The following is a 27,135-nucleotide window of genomic DNA, read 5'->3' on the forward strand; positions in this document are numbered from 1 at the left end:
GTAAGAAACATTTTAGCTCTAGGGTTTGTCCGAAGAGTGAAGTACGAAATTCGTAAAATTCGCTAAATCTTGACAGACTGTTCTAATAAATTTGAGGTAACAACTTTATAATATACTCAACTTTTTGGCAACTGTGGTCAGCGCCAGTGTGCCAATATTTTTATAATTATGTTTTGTCTAAATCATTTAAGTAATTAGCCAAAATTTATTAATACACACTACTCCAATTATAATTGCTTAATAAAAAAGGAAGTTTAGTGAAATTTGAGGAGGTATTGACAATTATTTCGACTTAGAACTATCCCATATACAAAACCGAAAGCGGTTCAGTCGTTTTCATCAATTTTTTGGTACAACGACGAAACATTTATGTCAGTCTACTTAAAATGGGCTAAAATTATGACGGGGAAATTAGTAATCAGTTTTCCAAAGAAAATTGCGCAGACACCCCGTAGAAAAATCTCAAGTGAGTTTTCCTTGCAGGACAATGCTTCGTTTTGAATTGACTGACCACTCTACTGTTCGCTGGATTTAGCTTCACGATGGTTTCATCTAGTTTCAAAACGAAAAAAGTTCGAAAGGGAAGAAATTCTCATCTCATAATTAATATTAAGTATTTAAAAATGATACCAGTAATGTATCATCAGAAGAACTGCTGCAGTGTCAAAAAGAATTATACAGTACAAAATTACCTTATCACGCTCGACTACTGGGTCTGATCGCCGTTGGTGCGATGGGCGGCGAATGTGACGGCGATGTGTTGGGCGGAACAGATCCTAGTAAGGTGGCAGGATGATACATCGACATGGATGGTAAATAAACGGGCGGATATATCGCTGCTGCTGCATTTGAGTACAGTCCAGTGTAGGGGATGTGATGGTAAGTGTACCTTGCTGCTTCGACAGCGGCCAAGGCGCGAATTTCTAGGAATGCTGCAATAAGTATATAAAATTCAAGAAAATACAACTAGGAAGATAAACCTTTGTGTTTTATCGAGAAGTCTAGCAAGACCTTTGGTTCCAGGTTGAAAAATTGTTCAGTTTTTTTACAATGTTCTTTCGTTATAATAATTGTTCAACTTCCAAGACCATAAACGGAGACTAAAAAAGTTAAATGGTACAATTTTCGTACACGCAACATTTCTCTCTTAATTGGTCGACTGTAGTGACGGGAGATGAACGTTGATTAACTACGTTGTGCTTACGATCGTTTTCATTGCAACTGCGGATACGTTAGTGCTATGTATACATACTGTTCCAACTTTTTTCGTCTCCGTTTACGCTTCCGATTCCGTTAACGAATTAATCGTAAATCGTGTTGATCTTATTACAACTCCTTGAAGTTTAGGATATCATAGTTACTTCCTATTAATTCGTACAAGATGTTAAATAGGTTCATGGAAAGTAGTAGTAAAATAACTTAACTAGAAAACAAGAATATGATGCATTACACGCATTTAAAGGCGTTCTGCCTTGTGTCGCCTCATCGAAACAACAATTATCTACCCGCGAATAAGGTTAAATGAACCGAAAATAAACAAGCAGTAATACACCAGGTAGATGTAGTGCAAATTTTATACTACAAATACTTAATTGTCAAGTCGAGGTTTCAAACAGTTTGTGTTTCTTTACAAAAAATCAGTTTCAGGGACAATTATATTAGAAAATAATCGAGGACGGATCATTATTACGATTACCACAATTCTTTTTTGAAATGCCATTTCGGAATAACCAAAAATTCTAAATGTACTCAGCCAAATTAACGAAATTAGGTTCCATTATTAATTCTAGAATATTTTGCATGGTTTTCTGATGATTTGCCAATGTTTACATTCCCAACTGCCACAAATCTCTTCCTGCATCTGGAATGTAAATTAGTCAAGTATCAACACAGTTTTCATTTGGAAATGTTACTACATTTTTATGTGTATTAATAGAATAATTAACTGACCATTCTGATAATGACATTAGGATACCTAGTAGTAGTTACTCGCTTTTAATAGGTACTATAGCATGGTGTAAAAAAATAGTCCAATAAGAGAGCCACAGAAGAATATTTATATTTTTCTCTTTATTGATAATAAATTATAATCATGAACATTCGAAAACATATATAATGAATTTTTTCAAATATTTTCATCCAACCATCATAACATACGTACATATTGCCAACGTTCTCTCAAAGGACTGTTGGACACTAACAGGGTATAAGAGTCTGTAGAGCTTTTGCAGACAATGCTTCCAGATAACACCGTGATTACGCAAGTTTCAAAAGGATGCAGCCATAACCGAGAAATTAGCCTCTTCGACATCCTTGCACACATCGCGTCAGTGGAAGTTAGTGTGGTAATTAAAATCTCTTGCAATTCTAATATGTTCTTGCATACTTTTCACTTTTAATGTGTTTCAATCGCTTTACTGCAATTCTGGTTACATTTATTATAACTATAATAATATAATCATACGGTATAGTGTAGTCTTATGACGGAGCAGCGAATGGAATCTCACGATTTGGAAGCCTTATATACTCTAACGGGCACTGGTTTGCCCTCTGGCCAAGGCTTTATTTTTCACGAAGTGTCTAAAGAATGTTGGCAGTAAATATCGGAGCAAACAAGAAACGCTCCTGGGAAAAGTAGTTATGTCAGATGATCCACAAATTGCGAAACTAGAATTATTTATTATGGGTTTTTTTGTCTAAGAATTGTCGTCAAAATATCAGAGTTGTATTTAGCATTTATGTAGTTGGTTGCCTTATGGACTATACTTTACTATAAAGAGCTGGATAATGTTTAAATACAAAACAGACATTATTATTATTATTTCCCCTTTTTTATTCAAACCTTATAAATTACAATGCACTGACTTTTTAATTAACTGTCTATAAATAAGCAGTTCCCCGAATCGATGCAGAGTTTCGTAAGTTAATAAACTTGTCCTTTAAAAAAAGTTAAAGAACCTTAACTTTCTAACTCCTTACGACGTAGGTTTTGTAAATAAACCACATTTTTTATCAAGTTCTGCTATATTCCGTTTTTATTGAATATGCTTTAGATATGTGGAAATTTGTACATGTACATATACTTAAAAATAATAAAGGTCATGTTTCTATGAACGCTTATATCAGTATTGGTAGTGGATAAATTTAATACACAAAACTGTTTGCAAAGAGTAAGCAAAAAACCAAGTTCCTGGATACTCAAAGAGCTTTTAACCTCCAAAGACATAGATTTGGTTGTCGAGCAGCTTTAAGCAGAAGTCACCTTAGGTTAGCCTTATCATTGCGATATCCACAGACAAGCGCATTCTCTTATCTTCTTGGGTCACCACTGGCTGTCTATTACCTGTCTAGACAATATAACAGATAACAGCGTTGTTCTACTAATGGGTAAAGCCGCAGTCTCATTATTAGAGAGCGGATTTATAAGCACAAAAAAATTAAGAATAAGCGCTTGAATAAGCGCTTAAATAAGCACAACATTTTCAATAAAAAAGTTTTATTTTAAGCAAAAAAGCATTAAATAAGCATAACACTTTCATTAAAAAAGTTTTATTTTAAGCAAAAAAGCATTAAAAACATAATCATATTACAAATCAAAGAACATTTCTTAGAACTTTGGATACAAAATTATTACAATAATCCTAGACTTTATATTTTACCCACGTATTTCAGTTTTCTCTAAAACAATTTATGATTGTAATATGTTCCAAGTTGTCCACTGTAAAATTTTTTCGCCGATCATTTAAAATGTGTTTAAAATTGGAGAATGTGCGTTCAACATCCACACTCGTTGGCGCAAATTTGAATTTTGCAACTAATGTTGAATCTAATTCCAAATTTTCCACCTTCTGGCCCTGTAAAACACGAGCAACGTCGGAAAGAACACCGAAACCTGCATTTTTATTTAACACTTCGTCAAGTTTTTGAGATACTCTAGTACCAATATCACCCCTTAATGCGTTTGCTTGTTGTTTAAATTCTTTCACTAAGTTTATGGCATCTACCAACAACATGTTGGGTTTTTCTAACTTTTCTATTACCTCACATACGAATTGATAATTGCTTCTTAGAAAAGCTAGATCTTGTCGCAAATCTTTGTTTTCTACAATATTTATGCAATCTTTAATCGATTGAGAAGAATCTTCGCTAAACTCCGTAACTACTTCCCCAAATTCTTTGATATATTTGTCATAATAAAATGTGGCCTGTAACCATGTTCCTCAGCTCGTTATAATCGGCTCTGGGGGCAATGGTATGTTTGGAAATTTTTCCTTAAAATGTTGCACTCTTAGTGGGGCTTTAGCAAAAATCTTTTTACCATTTGCCACTAATTTATTAACAGTAGGAAACTGCAAACGTATTCCTTCAGCCACTCTGTTTAAACCGTTAGAGTGAATTAAATTGGGGTACAATATTTTTAGATTATTCCCTGCTTTCAACATATAACGAGCTGCATCCGAGATCATCAATAAAATTTTATTCGCCGGTACGGCATTTGGCAAAAATAGTGACGTAAGACTGTCATTTACAAATCTGGTAATCGTATTGCCATTTGTTTTATCTAACATTTTCAAACTTACTACATACCCTCAACTAGGGAAATTTTCATTTAAGATTCCAACAATTAAATTTGCCACGTATCTTCCACAACTATCGGTTGTTTCATCGACAGCGAACCATAAATAATTATCTCCAATGCGATGTTTAATTTCGTTGTAAACTTGCTGAAACACTGGGCCTACATAATTTTTTCGGAGCGTACTTTCAACCGGAATATGTAGATTGCAGTGTTTTTCAAGGAATTCTTAAAGAGGGCCTTTCTCCAATTTTTTTAAAGGTATATTGGACTGGATCATCATTTACATAAATCGAAATTAAACTGAAACTGCTCATCTTTTGTGGAAGTAGATGCAACAGATTCATGTATGGTCTGGTGTTTAATTTTTGAAACTTCAAACATTTTCTTCCTTTCTACATGAAGAGTCGTTCTGACATGTTGCGTCACATTATATTTTTTATCACTTTGAATCTAAAACAACGCACCTACATATACAGGATTAACAAAGGAAAATAGATAAAAAAAATTAGTTGGCTTACGGTTTTCACACAAGCTCTGCAGAATATTTTGTTGTTTTCTAATTTTAATTCTGGAAAATCCCTTATCCACTCATCCGGCGTCGATTTTACTTTCGGCATTCTTTTAAAATACTAGTAATATTACCAAATAGAACTCAACATGTAACAAGGGAGAACCACGTATAACACTGTACTACGACAGATGCGATAGACTGATGGTTGTGAAATAAACGGTTCATTTACTTAAAAGTTTCCATTAGAAAAATTTTAAGGTATGTAGTTGGGTACAATAAGCCTTTTTTCTAGAAAATCTTCAACGGTCTTGCCGCAAAATGCCGAAAAAGAACATCTGGTTAAAAGGTTTAATTCATTATTAACGGAAGTAAGGATTTAAAGTCATAAAATCTATGGAGTATTTTTCCAATCCTATAATAAAATTTTATTACCCAAACGACCGGAACCTATTCACAGAAAGGGTCTTGAGTAAGTGTACTTCAATGGTCAAGTCCAGGTAAAATGCATACGTACGATACGGCTAACTAACAAGTATTTGTCATCCCGACAAGGCCGGCATTGGAACAAAGTATGCATTAAAACTCATATTCGTCGAAAAAAGCATTAAACAAGCATATAAGTTTTAATATGCATAAAATTGAAAAAAAAGCAAATAAGCATAAAAAAAATGTGTCAAATCACTCCAAATTGTATCATAGTTACAGATATAAAAAAGTTTTGAAGTGCTTACATTTTTCACAAAAAGCATTAAACCTAGAAATCCGCTCTCTACTCATTATGTTAAGTAGAAGGATGAGATCAAAACAGTTAAAGGCGTTTTCCCTCAATAGAAGGCCACGTCAAGACAGAAAAAACACAAACAGAAGAAAAACTGGCGGATTGCCAGTGCAAAACTATTTCACGCATCATTTTATATTTCGGTCAATGTCAAATACCTGGAACACATTTGGATGTACACGGCCATCCTATGCTATGGCGCTTAATGAAAGTCCTCCAGTTTGGCTTTCAGTTAACCCGTAACTCGAACCTGTTACAGGCATACGACCACTTTAACAACGGTCTGGCAAATTTTATTCGTGAAAATGTAAAATCTCTCACTTTCTAGAAGTAAACGCGGCAAATTAGTGAGACCCTTCTCGGTCTCTTCCTCTCTCACTTCCATTTTTTAAGATAACCATAATGGAGCAGATATTGTATAGTATGACTAAAATCAGGAAACACCGACCCTCTAATTTTCTCTGATGCGTATAAGTCGCTAAATGGTTTATAACCGTTAGAGAGAACAGGAATAAAGTCAAAAATGAACAAAAAAGAGAATCTAATCCATATGTTTGTATCAAGTAAACAGTGCTCACATTCGACATTTTAACATTAAATCCAGCTTATTTCTGTAATCTTTTCTTTGAGTTAGTTAACTGGAACTAGTTCGAACAATTATGAAATGATGCTCTATGCACAAAGAATTGACGTATTTTCTTGGTTTAATAAAAAAATGGTTTAGAGTGTTACACAGAACTTCCCTTGTTCTTGTAGTACAGCCCAACAAATCCAACTGTTTCGAAAAACTATAAAATTTCATTCTGTGAATTTTATTGTTTTTAAGGCAGCACCTGTTAGTTAAAATAAAATATGTGTACAGTTGAAGAATCATGTTATGCGTGTTTCAACTGAATTTTCCATAAGAAAATTTTGGGATGAGGTCATCTTCGTTGTTTGTATGGCGTTCAGAATGCACAAAGAAAGAGTAGGATGCTAATTAATGTAAAATTAAAAATATGTGGATGCCTAGGGTAAATAATCAAGGTGGGTTCATAAACCACAAATATAAATACCTGTTATTTTATGAAATTTAAATAACATTTACTACGCAAAATTTTTCGGTGACGTCCTCATATCATTGGTGGGGATGATTAAAGAAACTCTGCTTGCCGTTTTATCGTCTATACGATATTCCTAAAATATATACAGTCGAACCTCTGTAAGTCGAAGCACCAAAGGAGAGGAAAAAACATTCGAGTAATCACAAATTCGAGTTAATGAATTTTTATTAATTAATTATAATTATATATGAATTAATATGTAATTACATTAAATGCAAAGTTTTAAATACATGTATAGAAAAGGTGTATAGGTATAGAAAACAGAAATTTTATCAACAGTTTCATGTACTGCTTCAATATCAGGAATAGGTATCGAATCATCATCAGTAACACCGCTTTACTTCATCATCACTATTTTCCCGAGTCTCAAATTGTAAAATATTTCCTTCTCAGGCCCTTTTAATAGATCCACTACGTTTCAAAATTGTCGATAGAGTATTCGCTGGTATGCTGAATTCTCAGGGAATGTATTTTTTCTTCTTCACACTTTTCTCAACTTCAATTTACAGAATGTGACGATATTGAGAAAAGTTCCGAGTCATAGAGACTAAATTTGTTGTCCGTGACAAAAAATTCTTCGATATATAGAAAATTTCGACTAATTGAGCAAAATATAGGATATATATTGACCGGTTCAAGAAATAGAAATATTGGACTAATCCAGGTTCGAGATAAAAAAGTTTGACTGTAAAATTGGACAATAATCGGTCCAGTGGTTTTGGAGATTATCTGTATAAACGCAGACGGGAGATGATACATAAACGGAAGATCTATTTTTTCAAATTTTAGGGATCCTGAAATCATCTCTCATTATTTGTTACGGACATTACGCAAAAATCTCTGAAACTACACGACCGATTTCTGTAAAATAATAGTTGTACTTGAAGATGATCGTGGAGATGGCTGACCAAAATGTTTCTATTCATTCCAATTAAAAATTTGATGACGTCATCCCAAGATTTTGCTTAGTATTGTAACTTTCCCCTTTATAAAAGTATTACAGAATCAAATTTTACAATTTGTCTTTTTATTTTACTTGTTTTAACATTGTTCTACCAGTTGCGCTTAATTACATTATCAACGCTTTACAACGTGTTCTCTGTAGACTTTGAATCAGCGCTTTCGCTTTGGCCATGAAAGGCCAACGTTCGAGATTCAATCTCTGGGCATCTAAAACTTGTTCTTATTTCAGAAACAATCCATTGATTTTTTTTAATTCGTGCAAAAAATAAGTCATGTGTAAATAAATCTCTACTGAACACTGCGGTCCACACAGATGTACAACTGATGCTTCCGGAGCGAGGGAAGTTCTATATAAATATATAACTTTACATTAACATTTTTAACTACTGTAAACCGATGATATAATTCACGTTGCCAATTTTTCAACACAGCATAAAATTTTTAATTCAATTGAAGCTGAACTTTTTAACGTGCATTTTTGAGTTTATACATAATGTTGTTCTGTGTATTTCGTAACACAAACAAATGCGATAAGTTACTAACTGTAATTATAAATAATATTTCCACGTAGTCACATACAGTTTGTGGATTCTATATATACAACTCACAGTTTCAAACGACAAGAGAGAAACTACTTCCCATACCACAACAATACGATGAATCACATCAAAAATCTCGCTTAGTTCTCGTGTGTTCAGTGGCAGTGAGTAATAAAGCTTTGTCGACATGTACATTATGCTTATTTGTTTTCACAAATTGTGACCACAGTGGAAAAGCGTATCACTCTCGATCACTAACACCCTAAAAATCTCGAAAGTGTCATGCGGACAGGCATGAAAACAGACATGATGATATGATAATTGATAATTTAGTCGACGTTATATTTCACGCTTCGTACGTTAGGTCCTGATAATGCATACGTGAATAGAAGGATTTTCACTCTAATTTTGTATGCACTCTTCCTTCACACTCATCTCACGTTTTGTATTATCGAGTACACGTCGGCATGTCGTCAGCAGAAACGATTAATTCTATTTCACCGTGTTCTTTGTGCAGTGTAGCCGCAAATACAGGGCATGATCTGAAAGTTTCTTCGCACCTTTTTTTTAAGCATATACATTGACACTTATGCTTTGTCAGAAACAAAACCATTTTGAATTATTTGTAATTTTTTGAAAAAATTTCTTTATGGGATATAAAAACTTAAAAATTATTTCGTTGAATGTAACCTGTGCCTATGGATTACATGCTCGTAAGTCATTAACCTTCATATTTTTTACTTATGGGGACAAAATAATTTTAATTTTAAAATTTCAGCCAATTGTAGGAATAAAGCTGAATAAGTTTAAAATACACATTTTAAAATGTAGCCTTATGAAACACTACATATCATTGACTAATTAAGAAATAACGTTTTTAAATTTCTACCAGAATGGACCCTGTACAAGGCGGGCAGATTCTTGACGCTAGTCCAGCTCTGGATTAATTCTTCCTAATCTAAAGAGTCACATTTTAGAATAAGCTACATAATTTGCATGTTCCATAAATTTAGCAAAGCAACACTTACCTCACACGCGTAAAAAAAACAAAAATAGTGCTAGATTTAAACAGTGTTTCTATGTGTGTCGAATGAAAAATTCGAGATGTACAGAGGCAGTTCGCCAACAATTTCTTTAACCAACTTTTCGCCAACAGCTGCTGCGCATCTAATAATATAGTTATCATGCAATTACAGTAGGTACGTGAAAGTGATAAATGAGTATATACCCCGTACAAAAAATTAAAAAAACACATCTTTCCGATTAGAACACACAATAAGCAACACCAATAAGGGTTATAAAGTCGCAAATCACTGTCGGTCATCCCAAATATCAACCCGTAACTTCCTGGACTTTTCGAGGCATTTACCCTCTATTTACTGCAGTCGATTTCTTCACCATTTGTTTTAAACACAAACATTCGTGCCTGGTGGAGCAATTCGATCTCTGACAATTATTCGACTTTGTGGGGCCAACTACTCGGATGTTGACAACAAAATGCAACAGGTGGTATTTTTTTAAAACATAAACAAATAATGCTTCAAAAGTTGAACACAAATCTAAGAAACGAAAATGTTATTGCTGTTAATAATGTGCGATTTTAAATGGACCATAAAACATATAAATTCGCAAAATGTGCGAGTAAATTTAGAACTCTCTGAGTGAGACAATAGTTACAATTTACGATCCTATTTCTATTTTACAATGGTTCATACTTGCTAAATATAATGCGTTTTTACTGACTTCAACGGAAGTTTAAGTCGTTATGTGGAATGAACAGACCCAGGTGGCAGTTTTAAAACAACTATGTCGCCGGTTTATTTCGCGGTATGTTATCTGAAATGTTTCAGTTTCAGTTACAAAAAGTACTTTCAAGTGAAACAGCAGTAAATATAAAATGTGAAAGAAACATTTTCCTAAAACCTGCAAATATATTTGCATCTTTGCATTTTTGCATTTTCTGGCAGCTGAAGGCTGTGCCATTAAAAATCGCGTCGCCGTTGTACGTTGTATAATACATCAATATAGCAAAAGCACGCATATGCACATACTAAAAATATTATAACCTCTGCATTTACGGTGGTCATAAATTACACTTTAACGATGCTATGCAGTTGTTTCAAAACATAACAGGCTCTCACTGGCACATTTAATAAAAATTCATTCACACTGTTCGCATATATTGGCTTATTTGTAAACTATTGCCGAGAACAGTTTCTTTTGTTTAGTGTTCACAAATACACACCAGCTCAGCTTACTGTTTTCTTTCACCGACAAAAGTATGTGTAGGTGGGATAAACGAACCAAAGCTCTCACATTCTGAAAAGCTTCAAGATAAAGCACAAAGTAAACATAAAATAAATCATGCAGGTACAAGTACCCACAACTTTATTGCTAATGAAGTTCGTGATTTATTTTGCTCTTGCTGGATGTTTTACCTTCATCAATCTGCCTCCAAGCCTCGTCTTGATCTTTGGCATATTTGAGAATAACGTCCACTAACGAAATCATTTTCCATGACAACTGGAACTTATCCTTTAGTCTTTGGCAGAAGTCTAGGAGAATTTCAGCATCACGACCTGCAGAACAAAAATTACATTAAGGAGGGTTAGGCCAAACGTTATTTTAACACACGACCCGAGTCAAACTTGGAATATTCAATTAAAACGGACCAATGATTCCCTGCCGGAAAAGAAAGAAACAACAACAAACACTGGTACATACATAAAAATGTTCGTCTCTATGTTTAATTTTATCTAGGAATACATTCTTGTCGTACATAGAATGTTTTTACAACCAACTTTTGTTTTGACCACATTAAAATCGTGTTACTACTACTTTAAACAATTTTTAAAAAAATCAAGGTCTCAAGTACTTCCACTTTTGTGAATAGAATACATATCCACGATTACTCCCATAGAATAGAATAATGAAATTGCTTGCGTGAAGTAGCCGAGTGTAATTTAAATTTTTCAAATGATGGTCCTGTTTTAATATTTAAAATTTATTTCTTCTAGGGGAATTCGGATTTTTTAAAGTAAAACGTTGCCGATAGTTTGGCTCGTGAAACCCAAACGGGCCACTATGTCGTAAGCACAAGTTTAGCCACAGCTGTCGTCACACTAACGAACACGTTTTTATAAGGTAACAAACAGGCCAAAATTCAAACAATAAAAATTTATTAAAGAATACCTCTACATATACACAAAGGAAATAGGACGAGAGCGAGGGACAGAAGAAAGAATTTATTAAAGTAGTTAAGTAAGCACAATAAGAAAACACTTTTGGTGAATTAACGCTTATTGGTACAGATGATCAAAAAGTTTTCAGATTAGGGTAGGTTCTAGAAATGTTTTTCATTTCTTTGATTAAACCTTCCACATCACAATTCAAAGTTGTCAAATCTAATTTTGAATAAGTTTGTTATATTTATTAAACACTTTGGAGATGTAGTTTCGTAATTCACGCAAAAATAATAGAGAATGTTCTTGGATTTGTTCACATTCAAATTTTGAAGCTTACTGGTTTAATCAAAGAAAAGTGCAATATTTTCAAAGTCTACCTAATTTGAAATTTTTTCCTGGGAGGCAACACGCAAACTTATTTAGTACAATTACAATCACAAAGTTTGTGCAAAAATGCATGAAAAAAGATTAGTAAACGTTATAAAATATACAAACACATTATGGTAAATAAAATGTGAAACATCAACGAAATTTATTGATAGTTCAGTCACTAACGTTTTATAACTTATACATTTACGAATTGTGAGGGTTATTTGTATTAAGCGGGAAACTAACTAGGAGGTTTTATGGCTGTTTAATAAACAATATTGGAACTTTGTCAACTTGTGTGTAGAACGAGAACATAATTTTATCAACGGCTGATTAAGTGATTATACTATAAATATTAGATATTTACTCAATTCCTTGAAGTACAGGAAAAATGATGGGCAACCAGTTTCCAGGATGGACATTCTCTTATGGAACGGAGATTTTACATTTTTGCATCTCCAAATCCCGGATATTCCGGAGGCTTGTTTTTTGGAGGATGTCATTTTTCAAAGTATAAGAAAACAATCAATCAATCACACCTGCATATTTAAAAGATGGTTATTAAAAAGGTTGCACATTTACATTCAAAGTTATTAAAATGAACAGGTTTTTCATCTATCCTATACACAGCAGCTGTACAGGAAATTACTTCTCCTAACAAAATCAACTATTGAAAACAATGATAAAATTATATAAAATACATAATTATATATTATGGATGTAGTACTGAGAGGATGAAATGTGGTGATTTGATAAAAGTTGTACAAACTTCTTAAAAATGAATATTTACCACCAACAAATTCTTGCCACGTGAGACGTCCGGAATTGATATCGGTCGAATTAAAACTGTTTGTTTTAACAAAGTCGATATTAGCAATTGCAAAATATGAATGTTTACTTATACTTTAGAAATTGGTCTAAAGTTTAGATTAGTCTTCCGCACAATCAATTAAAACGTTCTGGGAGTTTTTTTTTCAATACCAATACTGTGTTGATATAATTTCAGGAAACTGAATAGAACCACTTCCGAAAAAACAAAAAAAAAAAGCTTTGATGGGAATGAACATATAGATTCCGTTTTTCCAAAATCAAATTTAGTTGAAGAGTTGGACCTGAACGTATCAAGGCAACAGTGAAACGCACAATCATGTATACCGCCTGTCCGAAATAACTTGTCGATCAAGATCACGTAGAAGTAGTTAACAGCTCGTTACTGCAGTAAATCACTGGTCTTCCATGACAAGTGAATAGTACTTAAGTCCATTACCTTAAAATGATTTACTCGCGCACGCACAACTATTTACTGCCAACACGTTTTAATTCTATTTTTAATTCCTAAAAACTAACTGTTAAACTTTTTTTTCGGATTTTTCAAAGATACTCTGTATGTTAATTAAAGAAATTACAAGCTTTAAATTCAGTTTAGCTGAACCTTTTTAGTTTTACCCTAAGACAACCCGTCTAAGTATGCAATAAGACTCTATAAATCACTAAAAAGAGTTACCAGATTATGAGAGATGGAAGAAATCATTCAGGGGTGGGAATTTGTTTCTACCGATACGATACGAAGCGATAAATGACAAGGACGAAAATATAAATTTCAGATGCGAAAAAAAAGACGACAACATTTTTTCGGTACCGATATTTTATCGTTATAGAAACAAAATCGCACCCCATACCAAAGCACATTTCTGTCTTGTGGGGTGCGATTTTGTTTCTCGATCGAAAAAAACCTGTTAGCGATAAAATCTGCTTTGCTGATTGGTTGAGATGTTACACTTCTGTCACATTTCTCGACTCTGTCACGAAATCAAGTCTTCATGGAGTGATCTTTTCTCGATAGCTCTGAGTAAAGTGATAAATTTTGGAGACATAACCTCGAAATTTATGTCAAAATAGAAGTTCAAAATCGTAATTCTGAATTATAAGTTTTTAAAATTAAGGTAATTGTAAACTTCTGAGAATTTAATTAGCTTATATGCAAAGAATAAATGCAAACTTTTGCATTTAAAAGCTACGTAAGACATTTAATTTATCACTTCGATCGAGAAACAAAATCGCACCCCAGATTTCGTAAGTTGGCGAACTGATTTTTCATGCTTAATTGTTAATTCTTATGCTGGAGTTAAACAGTTTCAACTGCTGAGGAGGGTGTCGAAGACATGAATAATTTCCAAATAAACTACAATTAACTCGAGAATGTCCTTAAAAGATGTCTCTTCTGACGATTACTGGATCTGATTTATTTCTTTTTGTTCTACGTATGGTAGCACAAAATTAATCTTAATCTCGACGCTTTCAGATGGAGTGGCACCGCTGAACTTTACCATTATTTCATTGTTTCTGATTAAACTTGAAGACTACATTAAGCTGGCAAATTCCAAGATAAAACATACATTTGGAACAAAAAAAATGCTAGACCTTCGCGTGGGTTTCGCCTATTTTCTATGTGTACAACAATTATATTCGATTTTTGGAGTTTTAGCTCCTTTGTTTTCATATTATAGAACACGTATACGACGCGCGCCGCAGTAGGAACGGTGTCGGTGTCGAGGAAAGCCAGAGAGTAGCATGGGCGTGATCGAGAGGGCGCTACGCTCCATGTTGCAACTATTTCATAAAATGTGTTCGTTTGACTGTTCCGACGACTAAATTAGGTACAATGATTGATGCTGTTTTGACACGCTTTATTACTCGTTTAAGAACTGATATAAATATCAGTCATTTTAGTCACCACAGGCCACTAATAACTGTATTAAATGATAGGGATAAAGATACCGAAGGCGATAACGCTATGATTGAACAGTAATTTGTATTTTAAACCGAATAAAGTTATAAATACTGCTCTAGCATTTGTAAATAATTACTTGTTACTTTAGTTTAATTTAATTAATTTAATTAACCCAATCATCATCATTAATCATCATTTTGACAAAAAAATGCAACATATTTTAAGAGAAAATTAATGACTTCGCCGCATATACGTGTTTAATTTATATAAATTGACAACGCAGAATTAAAACTCCAACCGTGCGTTCCTGGGTCGACGCAACATTTTTTTTTTTTTTAAACTATCACAAACTACTATCGCAAGTATTTCAATGTAGTTATGTGCATATACTCGTACCTTGCTTTTAACGCTGCTCATAGAAATTCACTTACGAAATCGTGTTAATAAGTTTTCCAACACAAATTTTCGAGAGAAATTTGGCAGAGACTATTTTTTTATAGATCAGTTTCAGTTCATTTTATCGTACAGAGTAAAATAATTACGGAATTATAAAAAAATTTGCCTTACACGACCGGGAAGTAAAAAGCGCAAGACATTAAATTCGCTTCTGATTGCCACCAAGTGTCATACCGTGACAACTGTAGATTTGTGGTGATTTTAATAAGTAAATGTATTTTTGTTGTAATTTCATAATTATTTTGTTCGGTCCGATAAAATCAACTGAAATTGAAAACTCTTTAACATAACCAATACCTAACGAAATTACGCGAATTTGCAACTTGAACCTTTTTAAAGTTATTATTATTAGGTTTTAGACGTTTTTGTTTTGTTCATTTGAGGATTTCCACAGACTTTCTTACTACTTTTACATTTGTGTCAGCCTGTTTGATTTCCGGACCGAAATCCTGTTGAGGTAGAGCATTTTCTGCAATGTGCTTGGCTTGAAAACAATGACATTAATGATAGTTATTTCAATTCAAAGCAAAAAACCTTAATAAATGATGTATAATATTACAATTGTATTAGCTATGAACATAACGCATTAAATTACTCTTTTATATTATGTAAGTTTCCAGAGGAAGTATTAAAACATTAGCGATAACCACACAGGGTCAACCGAACATAAATATATTCACGATAAGATAAATTTAAGACAAATTAATTCGTTACGTATTATAATAATTTTACGTACTCTAATACTAAGATGAAGAAGTGAATGTTGCGGATAATTGCAATGAAGAAGACAATTTTAAGTGCTTTTTCCTACGATATCACTACGTAACACCTTCATTACATTCGTGTGCATTGATTAGAAAACACAGTAAAAACCTAACATCAACAAAATTATAGTCGTAGCAAAATTATGGTGTGCAACTAGCTTGGTGTACTCAGTTCTATTCGCATAAATTGTAGCAATGGTAATTTTCCGTTCATGCGACAAATTATTTTCATGACAAACGCTTTTACAAATATTGTACACGATTTAAAACAACCACAAACTATTTATCTATCGATCAAAAATAATTTCCATACTGCCTAAATACAAAGCAAGTTTCTCATTTCGAAAAATTACTTATAATAAATAAAAACAAAACCTTGATGTCAAGCATTATTTAAACATAAACTTTTCCATTTGTGAAAATGCATTTAACGAATTGGAAAGTTTTAATTTTGTTTTTAGCTGTTCCTGTTACTAGCAGAGCAGTTCTTGGTTTTTTCCTGATTACGGTAGGTAAACGTACTTTATAAACCTGCACCCAAATATTGTATTAGTTTAATTTTTGTTCTTCTTATGAAATGAGTGTTCTTTCGACAACCGATAATGGATATAAATATGATAGAAATATTTTCGTCGAGATAGTTTTGTACATTTATATCACTAGTTTTCTTGTATCTCACAAATTGATCACGAATGTGTAGATATGTATAATGTATAGGTTTCATACATATAATAAAATATTTACAATTATACTTTTTAAATATATCACTTGTTCAGAAGTGTTCACAAGTAACTAATTCAAGTCAAGCCCGTGCTTTAAGCATCGATACAAAAATATTTAAAATAATCATTCCAAAAACTACAAACATCAGTAACAAACAAAAATATATTTCTTTTTTTTTTTTCTAAAAGTCTGTAGGTTATTTTTTAATTTTTAACAATATTAGTGTGTTTCCTATTTGTCACAAATATTAAAATAGAAGACCTTATAATAATGCATGAATTATGTATTTTTTTTAACAATCAAGTTCAATTAAGTTGAAGTCAAGGTTTATTTAGTACAGAAATTATCAATTACCTTCTACTTAACCTACCTCAACAATGAACTCGACCATGAAACCTAACGACATAGTAACTATTATAAAATATTAACATTTACACACGTGTCTAATAAGTAAAATGTATACACAAAGTACAAGGTTAACATTGTTGCTATAGAAGATAATTCTGATAATACGGAAAAAATACTTATCTGACCAGACACTTGCATACACTTTTATGAATAATACTGCACCAATATCATTGCCAAGGCCAACAATTTAAGATAAATTTAGTAAATTGACTTATAACTGTCTGTTACGTTTTTTAAATCGAAAATTATCAATCTTGTGACTACGTAAATCGTGTTTTGAGCATTAATGCACGTTTTTGGTGTAATAACTCAAACCAATTTTAAGTTGCGGAAATATTTTCTCCGACAATTGAATTTGCTGTAATTAGAACAAGGACAATTTTAGCTTCTTTTTTATCAACTATGGCAATATCTGCTTAACAGTATAACGTTCCAAACGTAGTGGTAATAGAGCAATAAGTAAATCATTAAGGCAACAATGTCGTACGTAATATTTAAAGTTGATTAATTTATCTCATTGTTTTCTATTTATTTTGTTTTATTTATTTACTTGATGAATGAAAATGATTTTGTTTTCTTGGCGTTTTAAAACACGGACTCGTAAGAATTCCTGTTTTTATTGGTGAGTGCCCCTGTTTGTAAGCTAAGCCCTGTTTGTATCTTCAAAACTACTGAACCGATTACTTTGTAATTTCTAGTGTACTTAAAACTTTGCATGCGAATGCTAGAACGTTCACCAAAACTTATCTTTATTTCACGATTGAATGTTAACTTTGCCAGTGGTTCACGACAATGCGTATACTCTTTAGCTATACGTAGAGCGTAATTTGAATAGTATGAATTATGGAGATTCGCCATTTATGTGCGAGATTTTCCCAAAATTTAGGCACCCACTTCCGGATTACAAAACAAATTTAGTGACAAATATTATACTTGTATTTTTTATTGCTTACAGTAACAAAATGTAAAAAATCTATTACCTACCTATAATTTTGCCAATAATGTTTATCTCCACCAAAAAGGCGAGACCATTACAAAATGCATAATATGTTAAACAAAACTTTATTAAAAAATAAACCTTGAAATACACGCGTTGTCATGCGGCGAGCAGTTTCTGTATCAATAATGTTACCGAATTTTTTGCGCAACAATATTTCTCCTTTAAACTCAAATTTTCAAAATTACATCATACATCGAATTAACATTAATATAATTAATATAATGTCAAAGTGGATTCATTTAAAATGTCTGGATCAAGACTAGGCTAAATAATAATAGCAATTTAAAAATTGTTGTAAGAGTTGTAATTAGTGCTAACAGTATTAATGATAACATATAACCATTGAATTTAAGCTCTTGTAATTACAAAATCGTAAAAAGAATTTTTTTTTTATCAAATTTTATTCGGATACATTTTTTCTTCTTCTCAAAGTTAAGTCATGTAATTAAGGTGATGTGTATTTACTTGACACTCAGCATGATAATCCTATCTTCAGCTTTTAAAATTATGACATGGGCGTTACATAAATACCATATTTGCAACCTCTCACTGTGAAGTTAAAAAATTCAAAAGTACTAATTTTTACAGTTTTCAATGTGTTTACCACGAAATTAATTGATATTTAATTCATTATCGTAAAGCATTTTTTACTTTTTATAAAGGATTAAACTTAAAATAACTGACACAACTGTGTTGCAAGATTTTTAAAAGTGAACTAAACGAAATATGTTATTCAAATCGTCAACTAATATTTTGCTAGAAACTCTTACACTTCTTCTCTTTTTATTTTCACAAATATTCTGAAGTCTCCGTATTACACTAAAAAATTGAGGTTGTTAGATAAGCAAATATAGAGAGATTGGGAGGAGTAATATCTGGAGAACGAGCTGGTCATGAAATATTTGTTCCTGCTTGTAGACAATTCAATGTTGCAAGTGTAATATGGGCTCTACCTCCATCTGCATAAACAGCACTCATTTTAAACATATTTATTTTTAACAGATTTTTACAAATTTCATAACCAATTGTTAAACAAATAATTTACTCTTACTTTTTTGTGAAACGAAATACATGTAAAAGCTTGTAATATTGTCGTATGTTTATTTTGACAGTAAATTATGACTGTTGTAAGTCGTGGTACCTACAAGTCTAATGTACATAAACTGTAATTTTTTAGAATATAAATTATTTTGACGTATTTCAAAGACTGAAATGTTTCACCAAAGTATGACAATGAAAAAACTACAACCAATCTAAGAATATTATTAAAAGTTACTAATAAAAAATGTATTCTATTCAAATGATCTGCGTTCTTCTTCTAACAAGTTGATTACTACTACGAGTCAGTATATTTTGATTGTATATGGTTTCGCCGACTGATGTAAATACAGTTTTTGTTATTAATGAACATTAATTATACTTATTTACAAACTGTCCAAGTAAACTAATTTATACAGGATGTATAAATAATACATGTGAACAGAACCATTAAATTGCCTCCCATCATCTACTATCTACAACGGAAACAATTGCAATTACGAAAAACGATTGATATTTTTAATACAGATTAAATATTACAAACGTTTTATTTATAATGTTTCTACAGACACTTCTTCTGTTATATTATTTATCTGCTTAATAGCTAGTGGTTTTCAAACAACTTATCGATCGATTAATAAGAGATGATCTAAACTATTCCTTTACATTTTTACAGTTTCCCAACACTGCAACGCCGTAGAGCAAAGTTAGGTTAAATTTCCTGTTACCTAGTTACCGAATTATGAATAGTGTTGTAATGTTTCGTGTTTTACTGATACATAAAAATTGCCCCATTACAATTATCGTATTATGCATTCATCATTGTTTTTATCGGCCTTACATTAAATTCCTTTATCTAATGCATCTGGGGCAGTCGATGACAGTTACATTACATGTCCGGTCAAGACGAAGATTACTGTGTTACCAAAAATAAATAACACGCTTAAAAGTCAGCACTGAATAGATTACACTAGACCCCTTTCCTGTCGTCTAAATCGACAGTCATTCCAAAAACTAAAAAAAATATATATATATTCTAGATTCATTTAGATAAGTGCCTACGAACCTATATCAAATTACCGGTTGTCTTCGAGACCATACATCGAGTGTTTGACACAACAAATAAAGGAGTTACAAAACAAAATATTAACGACGTTGGGGGTTAATACAGTTGAGTTAATCGGATTGGATCCGTAACATATTATTTATAATAATGTTTGATTTAATGCATTTAATTTCAGGTGACGCAAAGTGCCTGATACAGTGTAAATGTTGTAGTATCTAAATGTAGACCCAAAATTCTTTGAGAATATTCACTCCATATTTCTCCCTTAAAACTATAAAATTTTAAAAAAGCACGACTTAATGCTAGCTTGCTTTAGCATTACTTGCTAGATCTGCCCATTATCATACAAAAAAGTGAAACAATGAGCCACGACTTACGCTTTTTACCAACAAATAAGCGATGTATGTAAATTGAAATGTAAAAACAATATATTTGGCATTTCATTAAGCGTTATCCGTATAATTTATCGCAAATCCGTAATTATAAACAAGGAAATGACTTCGAGACACGTGTCGATTTGCAATACGATTGTTTTCATTATGGGACTGATGATTAATATTAGTGGTGACAGTAATTGCTAATTGAATAATAAAAAAAGTCGCACGTTGACACTTAATGTTGTCAAGTGGTTTCTCCTTGCAAGTATGTAAGTAAGTAAAGAACATTAAAACCAAGATCATAATTAGTTTGACTTTGCTTGAGTAACTGGAGTGAACATTTATTGTATTATTAAACTATCTAATTATAATTTTATTCTTCGACTCGTTGTCTTATTACCTGTGCTGGTTTGGAACTACATATGTTTGTATTCACTGGCTCAAATAATAATTTGCATGCCCACCCTCCCAATTTTAAGACTCATAAGTTGGTAGTAAAGACATTCGGTATACGAACTACAATTTCCATTTGGTAGTTTTTCAGCTGTTTTCAAATAGCTAAAGACTTACCTCAATATGATTTAGAAAGCTCTTGTGGCTCATTTGCAACTTCTTCAAAAACATTTGATACAAGCGTTCCAGTTGTCATAAATTTTGCATCAAATTATACTTTAAACATTTTAAATGTTCAGATTTACTTTAAAATGCTTAGCAAATGTAAAAGTTAAAGCTACATGTTATCTTTAGGAACATGACAACAATGTCCACAAAAACTGACGAAAACATCTGTCTTCTATGTTACTCTTGAGTGCTTGCTTGTACAATTAATACTTTTGAAGTCAAATAATTTAATTATGCTACATTTAATAAAACTAAGTGAAAACGATGGCTTCGTTGATGAGGTCTATATTAAAACGTTGCATTTAAACTGCAGATTGACAGACTTGAAGGATGGATTGCTGCTGAAGTTTCTTCTTTCTTGGCTCTTGTTATCTATAAATAGTAAGGAAAAAAGAAGACATGCATTATTTGTTACGAAAATGGGTAAAAGATTGGAAAAATGCCAAAAATTTTAAAGAGTCAAAAATTATCACAAAAAAAATTAAAACAATAGCTTTAGATGAAATTTAATTTTTTAATCATCCATACTGACGCGTTGAGTTTCGAAGCTCCACTCCGTCGTACATGTTGAGGTTGTGAATTCTTGAGTATTCATTTACAACACGCTTTCCTAAACGAGTTATCTATTAATCATTAGCAATTTAAGTTACAGATGCTAATTTAACCAGAAATGCTTGAAATCGATTTTAACAAGCACTTCTGTTAACATTATTTTTCAACTGTTCTACAATGTAAACAGAAAAAGCAATCAAAGAAATGATGGGACACTCACCTTCATCGATCCGCCTGGAAGCTTCTTCAAGGTCGGCTCTGGCATCCTTCAAAATGGCATACATCAACGGCATCATCTCCCAGGGGTATTTAAACCTTTCCAGCAACTTTTGGCAATCTTCTAACAGGTCCGTACTTTGGGCTGAAATGAAGTATCTACACTAGTAAAGGATAATAATTGTATAAGTGTGAACAATAAAGTTGAATAAGTAGAGGTGCAAATTTTGAAATTCAGATAGTCACTTTGTGAATGGCTTCACAAGCATATACATGGTGACATACGAGGACTGTTCGAAAAATTTTTAATCACTCATACACAAATTAAAATTACTTACTACAAAAACAGCTTTATTGTGCAATGCAATAGCCGATAGCTCACCAGATTCATTAACCGTAAGTGTACGAGGATGTTATTTTTAAAATTTAGTCATTTACAATTTTGAGATGACGTTATCACATTACTGGTGGAAATGATGCATGCCGTTCTTAAAATGCATATAAAATTAAATAACAACGATTCAGTAGTTTCGGAGATTATCGGTCTAATAAAAATCGAGGCAGACGACTGACGACAGACGACAGACAAACTGAAACGGGAGACCAATTTTTCGTACTCTTGGTGCAATAAAATGTACAGAGAAAATGCAAGCAGCTATTTGCATGAAGGACCCTATTACAGTACTTCCTTAGCTTACTCTCGCAAGGTAAAAAGTGAAGCACATTTGAAAGTGTTTCTGTCAACAATAAAATACAGTTTTAAAAATTTGAAGATCTCAAAAAAATGCGATTCAAAATAAACATAAAATTTATTTTGCTACGTAGTAAAAAAAACAAAACAATAACACGTAACAAATAATCATAGTTTTTTTACACTTTGGTGGATATTGGCTACTTCTTAGGACTACGTAAAGAACAGTCGCAAAATCTTCCACAGCACTAATACCTGTTTAGCCCAATTTTTAAAAATCTGGACATGTCAAACGGGTAATGGAAATTAGTAAGAAGTCGGCGCGAGAGATTGGAAGAAAACGATATGTTAACACCTGGAAGGTAACAACGGAATCAAACCTATTTGCATTAATTATTTAAGGCCACCACTTCCTGCCAAGCACACCGGTACGTGTATTTGAAGGAAATCATGCTTTTTTGGAAAAATAATAAATAACGAGAACTGCCAATTATGAAGCTAAACACCTCGTACATGCTCAATTATCATTTAAGCAGACGGAGCACACTTAAATCTGAAGAAGATGGTAGTAATTAAAAGAATTCGACGATAATCACAGTGCTAGGAATCTCTCTATTATTTATCTCAATAGTTTTGATATCGAAACCACCTAGACGAAGTTTTCTGTAGTTTACGCAAGTATAGAAGTTGAGAAAAATTTCTGCACAACGTTGTTCCTTATATGGGTAACTAAACAATTTAGAATTTATTTAGACAACCATGAATTTACAGTGTACATGGATAATCAATCGTTCATAGGCGTGAAAAATCCAAACAATCGATTGGCTACTGGCATTGTCATAATATACGTTTAGGATCGAATATCCTCCGCAAGAGAAACCAGGCAACATGGATGCATGCCGCATCAGATCTGTTCGTATAATTAATCAAGTCGAGCAGAATTTCAGAGATTCGTAGGTAGACAATTCGATGATCAAATGATTGTTCAGTTGTGATTATTTCCGTAAATAACCCGAATATATCAGAATGCAGCCTTAGATTCTCATTCTTTCTTACTGGCTGGAATAAACAACGCCGAATATATCAGCACAATTTAATTTTAACTATATTTAAATTTCCTGTTAACTAAAATAAAAATACAGAAAAAGTACACAAAATTTTATCAGTTAGTTAACGACTGGAGGAGAATAAATATGCTAAAAATTTGTTTCTTCTTCCTAACAAATACTGATTTTCAAATGGCAGATCTGTTACTTGATGTAAATTTACAGATATTTCTCCTTTGTGAATTATTAATAGCGTACTTCATTGCCACACAACAAAATCAGTTAAAACAAGTTAATTTCGTTCCAATCTAACATCATCTGATAACTATGGATGTAAGAGACCGCTTCTCACGACATGCATTTAACGCCAACAGGATTGATGTGAACCCCCAAAACATCTTCGAGTTAATTTATTTGCATGACTACAACAATTATTGTACATACAACAATTCAATTATTGATGCACTTTGGAAGCAATTTAATATTAAAACATTTGGAACGGCCGAACAATTCTCCGTAACTGACATGATGTGTTGCACAGTCTGGAACGATGGTGGAGGCGCCGGGCATCCTGTGCATAAATTGGCTCTAAGCCATCAAATCGTAGTAATTTGTGAAAATTCAATGAAAAAAGAGCCTACACCTCAATTTTCAAGAGATCATTAAAACGTGAAAACATTGTTTGCTTATTTTTGTTTTCCACCCTGCTTAAAAATTCGCACACGAACAATAATGTGGTGAAAGCTAAATTTTACGACATGTTGTATAGTAAACAGTATTAGTACGTTAATTTTTCGTGTGTCTTCGTTTCGGGGTAAAATGAATTTAATTTTTTTCTTGCAAGTCCAACTTTCCTATTCTACTTAGCTACCGCCGGTACAAAACCAAAGAAACATCTACATAAACGAGAAATAGTAAGATGGCAAAAAAAACATGATGCATACCAAGTACTTCTCGTATTTTAATTTAAAATTTTTACAGAAATACTGACAGATGATACTTAAAAACTTTTTCATCTTCTAACCACCCCAAATTTTTAATGTATTGTAATAAATGATCATACTTTTTTTTGTAACTAAGTAACTTACGTTTAGCTTTGTACTCAAGGGAAGGATAAATTAGCTATTAAAGCGTAATTTGGAATTGACAGAACCAAGCTTTCACGTAGTTTTTTCCCATCTTGAAGTTTAGAGTGTTGTAATCACTATAATAGAGCCACTTTAACGCGAGAAATATTTTTTTACAATGACGTTAACAGGAATTTTAAATCTTAAAATCGTGATCCATAATTAAGCGTAAATTTTTTACCTTACTACTGGTAGTGGTGTTTTTAGTAAATAGATACCCCAAAAGTATCCGGTTTAATATCTGAGGCTATTTATTAAAATGCTGCAAAGTTTTTCAAACTTGACGCCAATGGAGATGGAATTTGGGAAATGGAATGTTTTTTTTTAATTAAAGTCGAATAAGAGAACAACAAAACCTGTTGCAAGCACGTCTTATTTAAAATGGATTAATAGTAGTAAGAAAAACAGAAGAAATATTTTTCGAAGTGGAGATAATGAGGATTCCGAATAAACCGACGAAAACAAAAGTTCTAATGAGACAGACTAAACTTTGCAATAATTTTAAGAATTCTATTTTCGTTAAAGTTTTTTTATATGTTTTTACAAAACCATTTTTTTTTGGATTTTCGAAAATTGTAAATTTTCATTTTTTTGATAATACCTACTGTAATAAATAATAAGTCAAGTATATATTCATGGATGTGTAATATAACTTAATTCATCTTGCACTGACCGTTTGACGGTGGCGATCCATTTGTTTTTATGGAATTTTAGTCCTACTTGGAATGAGTCGGAATCTCTTTAAGTAACCTAGATTCACCTCTATCTAAAGGATAAATACGATACAACACATTCATAAATTGGATCTCAAATTTAAAAACGGCTTCTGTTCCGCTTCTAGAAAATAATCAACAATACGTGTATTTAAATATTTAACTACTACAGAAGAACACAGTTTTAACATTTTAGTTAAAAGACCATCATAGACAACTGCATTTGATTTGAAAAAAAAATACCTTCTTAAAACTGTGTCATAAAATTTTATTTATTGAGTTTACATAATTATTTGATGAACTAAAAACGGAAAGAAAATTATTAAATAATTTCAATCAAAACGTAATTTTTCTAATGGTTGTTTATTCTACCTCGCGTAACCAATCGGAAAACTTTTAATGACGCTCACTGCTATTTATTGTAAACCAGTATCTTCGAAACGGCTGGTTTGGCTTTAATATAAAATTTCGCAAAACCATTTTAAAAATTATTAATTTAACTAGTGATCGTTATTTTATTAAAGAACCATTCACTATTGACACATGTTGTACAAATTAGCAAAAAAAGAAGACATATAAACGCAGACTTAAATTTAATTTAACAAAATAATAGAAACAGAGCAAGTACGATATTTTTTTAATTAAAACAATAAAAAGGGCTCTTATTGTAACCAGTGTTTTTCTTCATTTGATTATAAGTTTGGCAGTTAATAAACGTTTTCACGCGAAAACAATGGCGTTAACTCTTACAGACTTCTCTCAAATTGTCGCTCTGATAGAGGATGGTCGTAGTCAGCGCTTTGCATATTTTCAGGGTGGCCGCTTTTTTTGCCGGTGTACAATATTTCATAATTTAAAAATTGAAAATTGCACTTTTAATTCCCTAGTTTCCGTGTTGTGCGATTTGTCTACCGGGTTCACTGGCAGGCTATAAAACCCACACGTAATGCACTTCAAATGGGAGATGATTACGTGAACCCGGCAAATTTATCATAAAATCTTTTGTCGCCCTACATCCATTGTACTGCTGTTGAAACTCAATTATTTCATTACAACTTCTAATTTTCAAATTTTAAATTAACATTTTTCTTTGATTTAGTTTTTGTGTCAACAAAAAAGCTCTTGAAATTGTTTTCATCTAAAATTATTTTGAGAAGAAGGGATTTTGTACAACAATTTTGAGGTAAAAATTTCGAAAATTGCGCCATTTCGCGGACATCGCTCATTACTTGACATGAAGATTTTGATTTACGTCAATTTTAATCCAACATTTTTGGATACCTTTTAATTTTGTCGACGTAAATATAAAAAGACAACTTTAACACATTTTAACTTCTACACAGCCGCAATTAACAATTGTCCTTGGAATATCGGCAAGTGCCATAGAAAAAATAAGAAATATTTTTGACATGTACGGAACTTATTATTTTTACGACGACAATTGATATTTGATACATGCTAGGATTCGTTACATTTACGATGAATTAGGTTTATTGTGCTGACTCTTGAATTTCTTGTTTTGAAAACTGAGAGCTGTTTATCATAACTGTTTGAGTTTGAATGATCGATCTTATTTAAT

The 27,135-nt window shown here is 32.3% G+C and overlaps 1 protein-coding gene across 3 annotated transcripts in view; it reads right to left on the bottom strand.

The window, feature by feature from the left end:
* LOC135134756 (protein doublesex-like) overlaps positions 1-27,135 on the bottom strand; it is a 214,930-nt gene that overhangs the window by 51,298 nt on the left and 136,497 nt on the right. For 2 of the 3 annotated variants that reach the window (XR_010281374.1, XM_064063583.1), the window contains exons 2-4: positions 21,984-22,124; positions 10,912-11,052; positions 693-932 (exon numbers count right to left, since the gene is read on the bottom strand). Coding sequence is in view for 2 of the 3 variants with exons in the window: in XM_064063583.1 (XP_063919653.1) it covers positions 697-932; positions 10,912-11,052; positions 21,984-22,124 (518 nt within the window). In the remaining variant the exon portion in view is untranslated. The remainder of the gene's footprint in view (positions 1-692; positions 933-10,911; positions 11,053-21,983; positions 22,125-27,135) is intronic. The other variant, XM_064063584.1, reaches the window with a different exon arrangement.

This window comes from Zophobas morio, unplaced genomic scaffold (genome assembly GCF_036711695.1).
Source record: "Zophobas morio isolate AGI-343-1 ecotype UQ-CSIRO unplaced genomic scaffold, CSIRO_AGI_Zmor_V1 ptg000023l, whole genome shotgun sequence".
NCBI lineage: Eukaryota > Metazoa > Arthropoda > Insecta > Coleoptera > Tenebrionidae > Zophobas > Zophobas morio.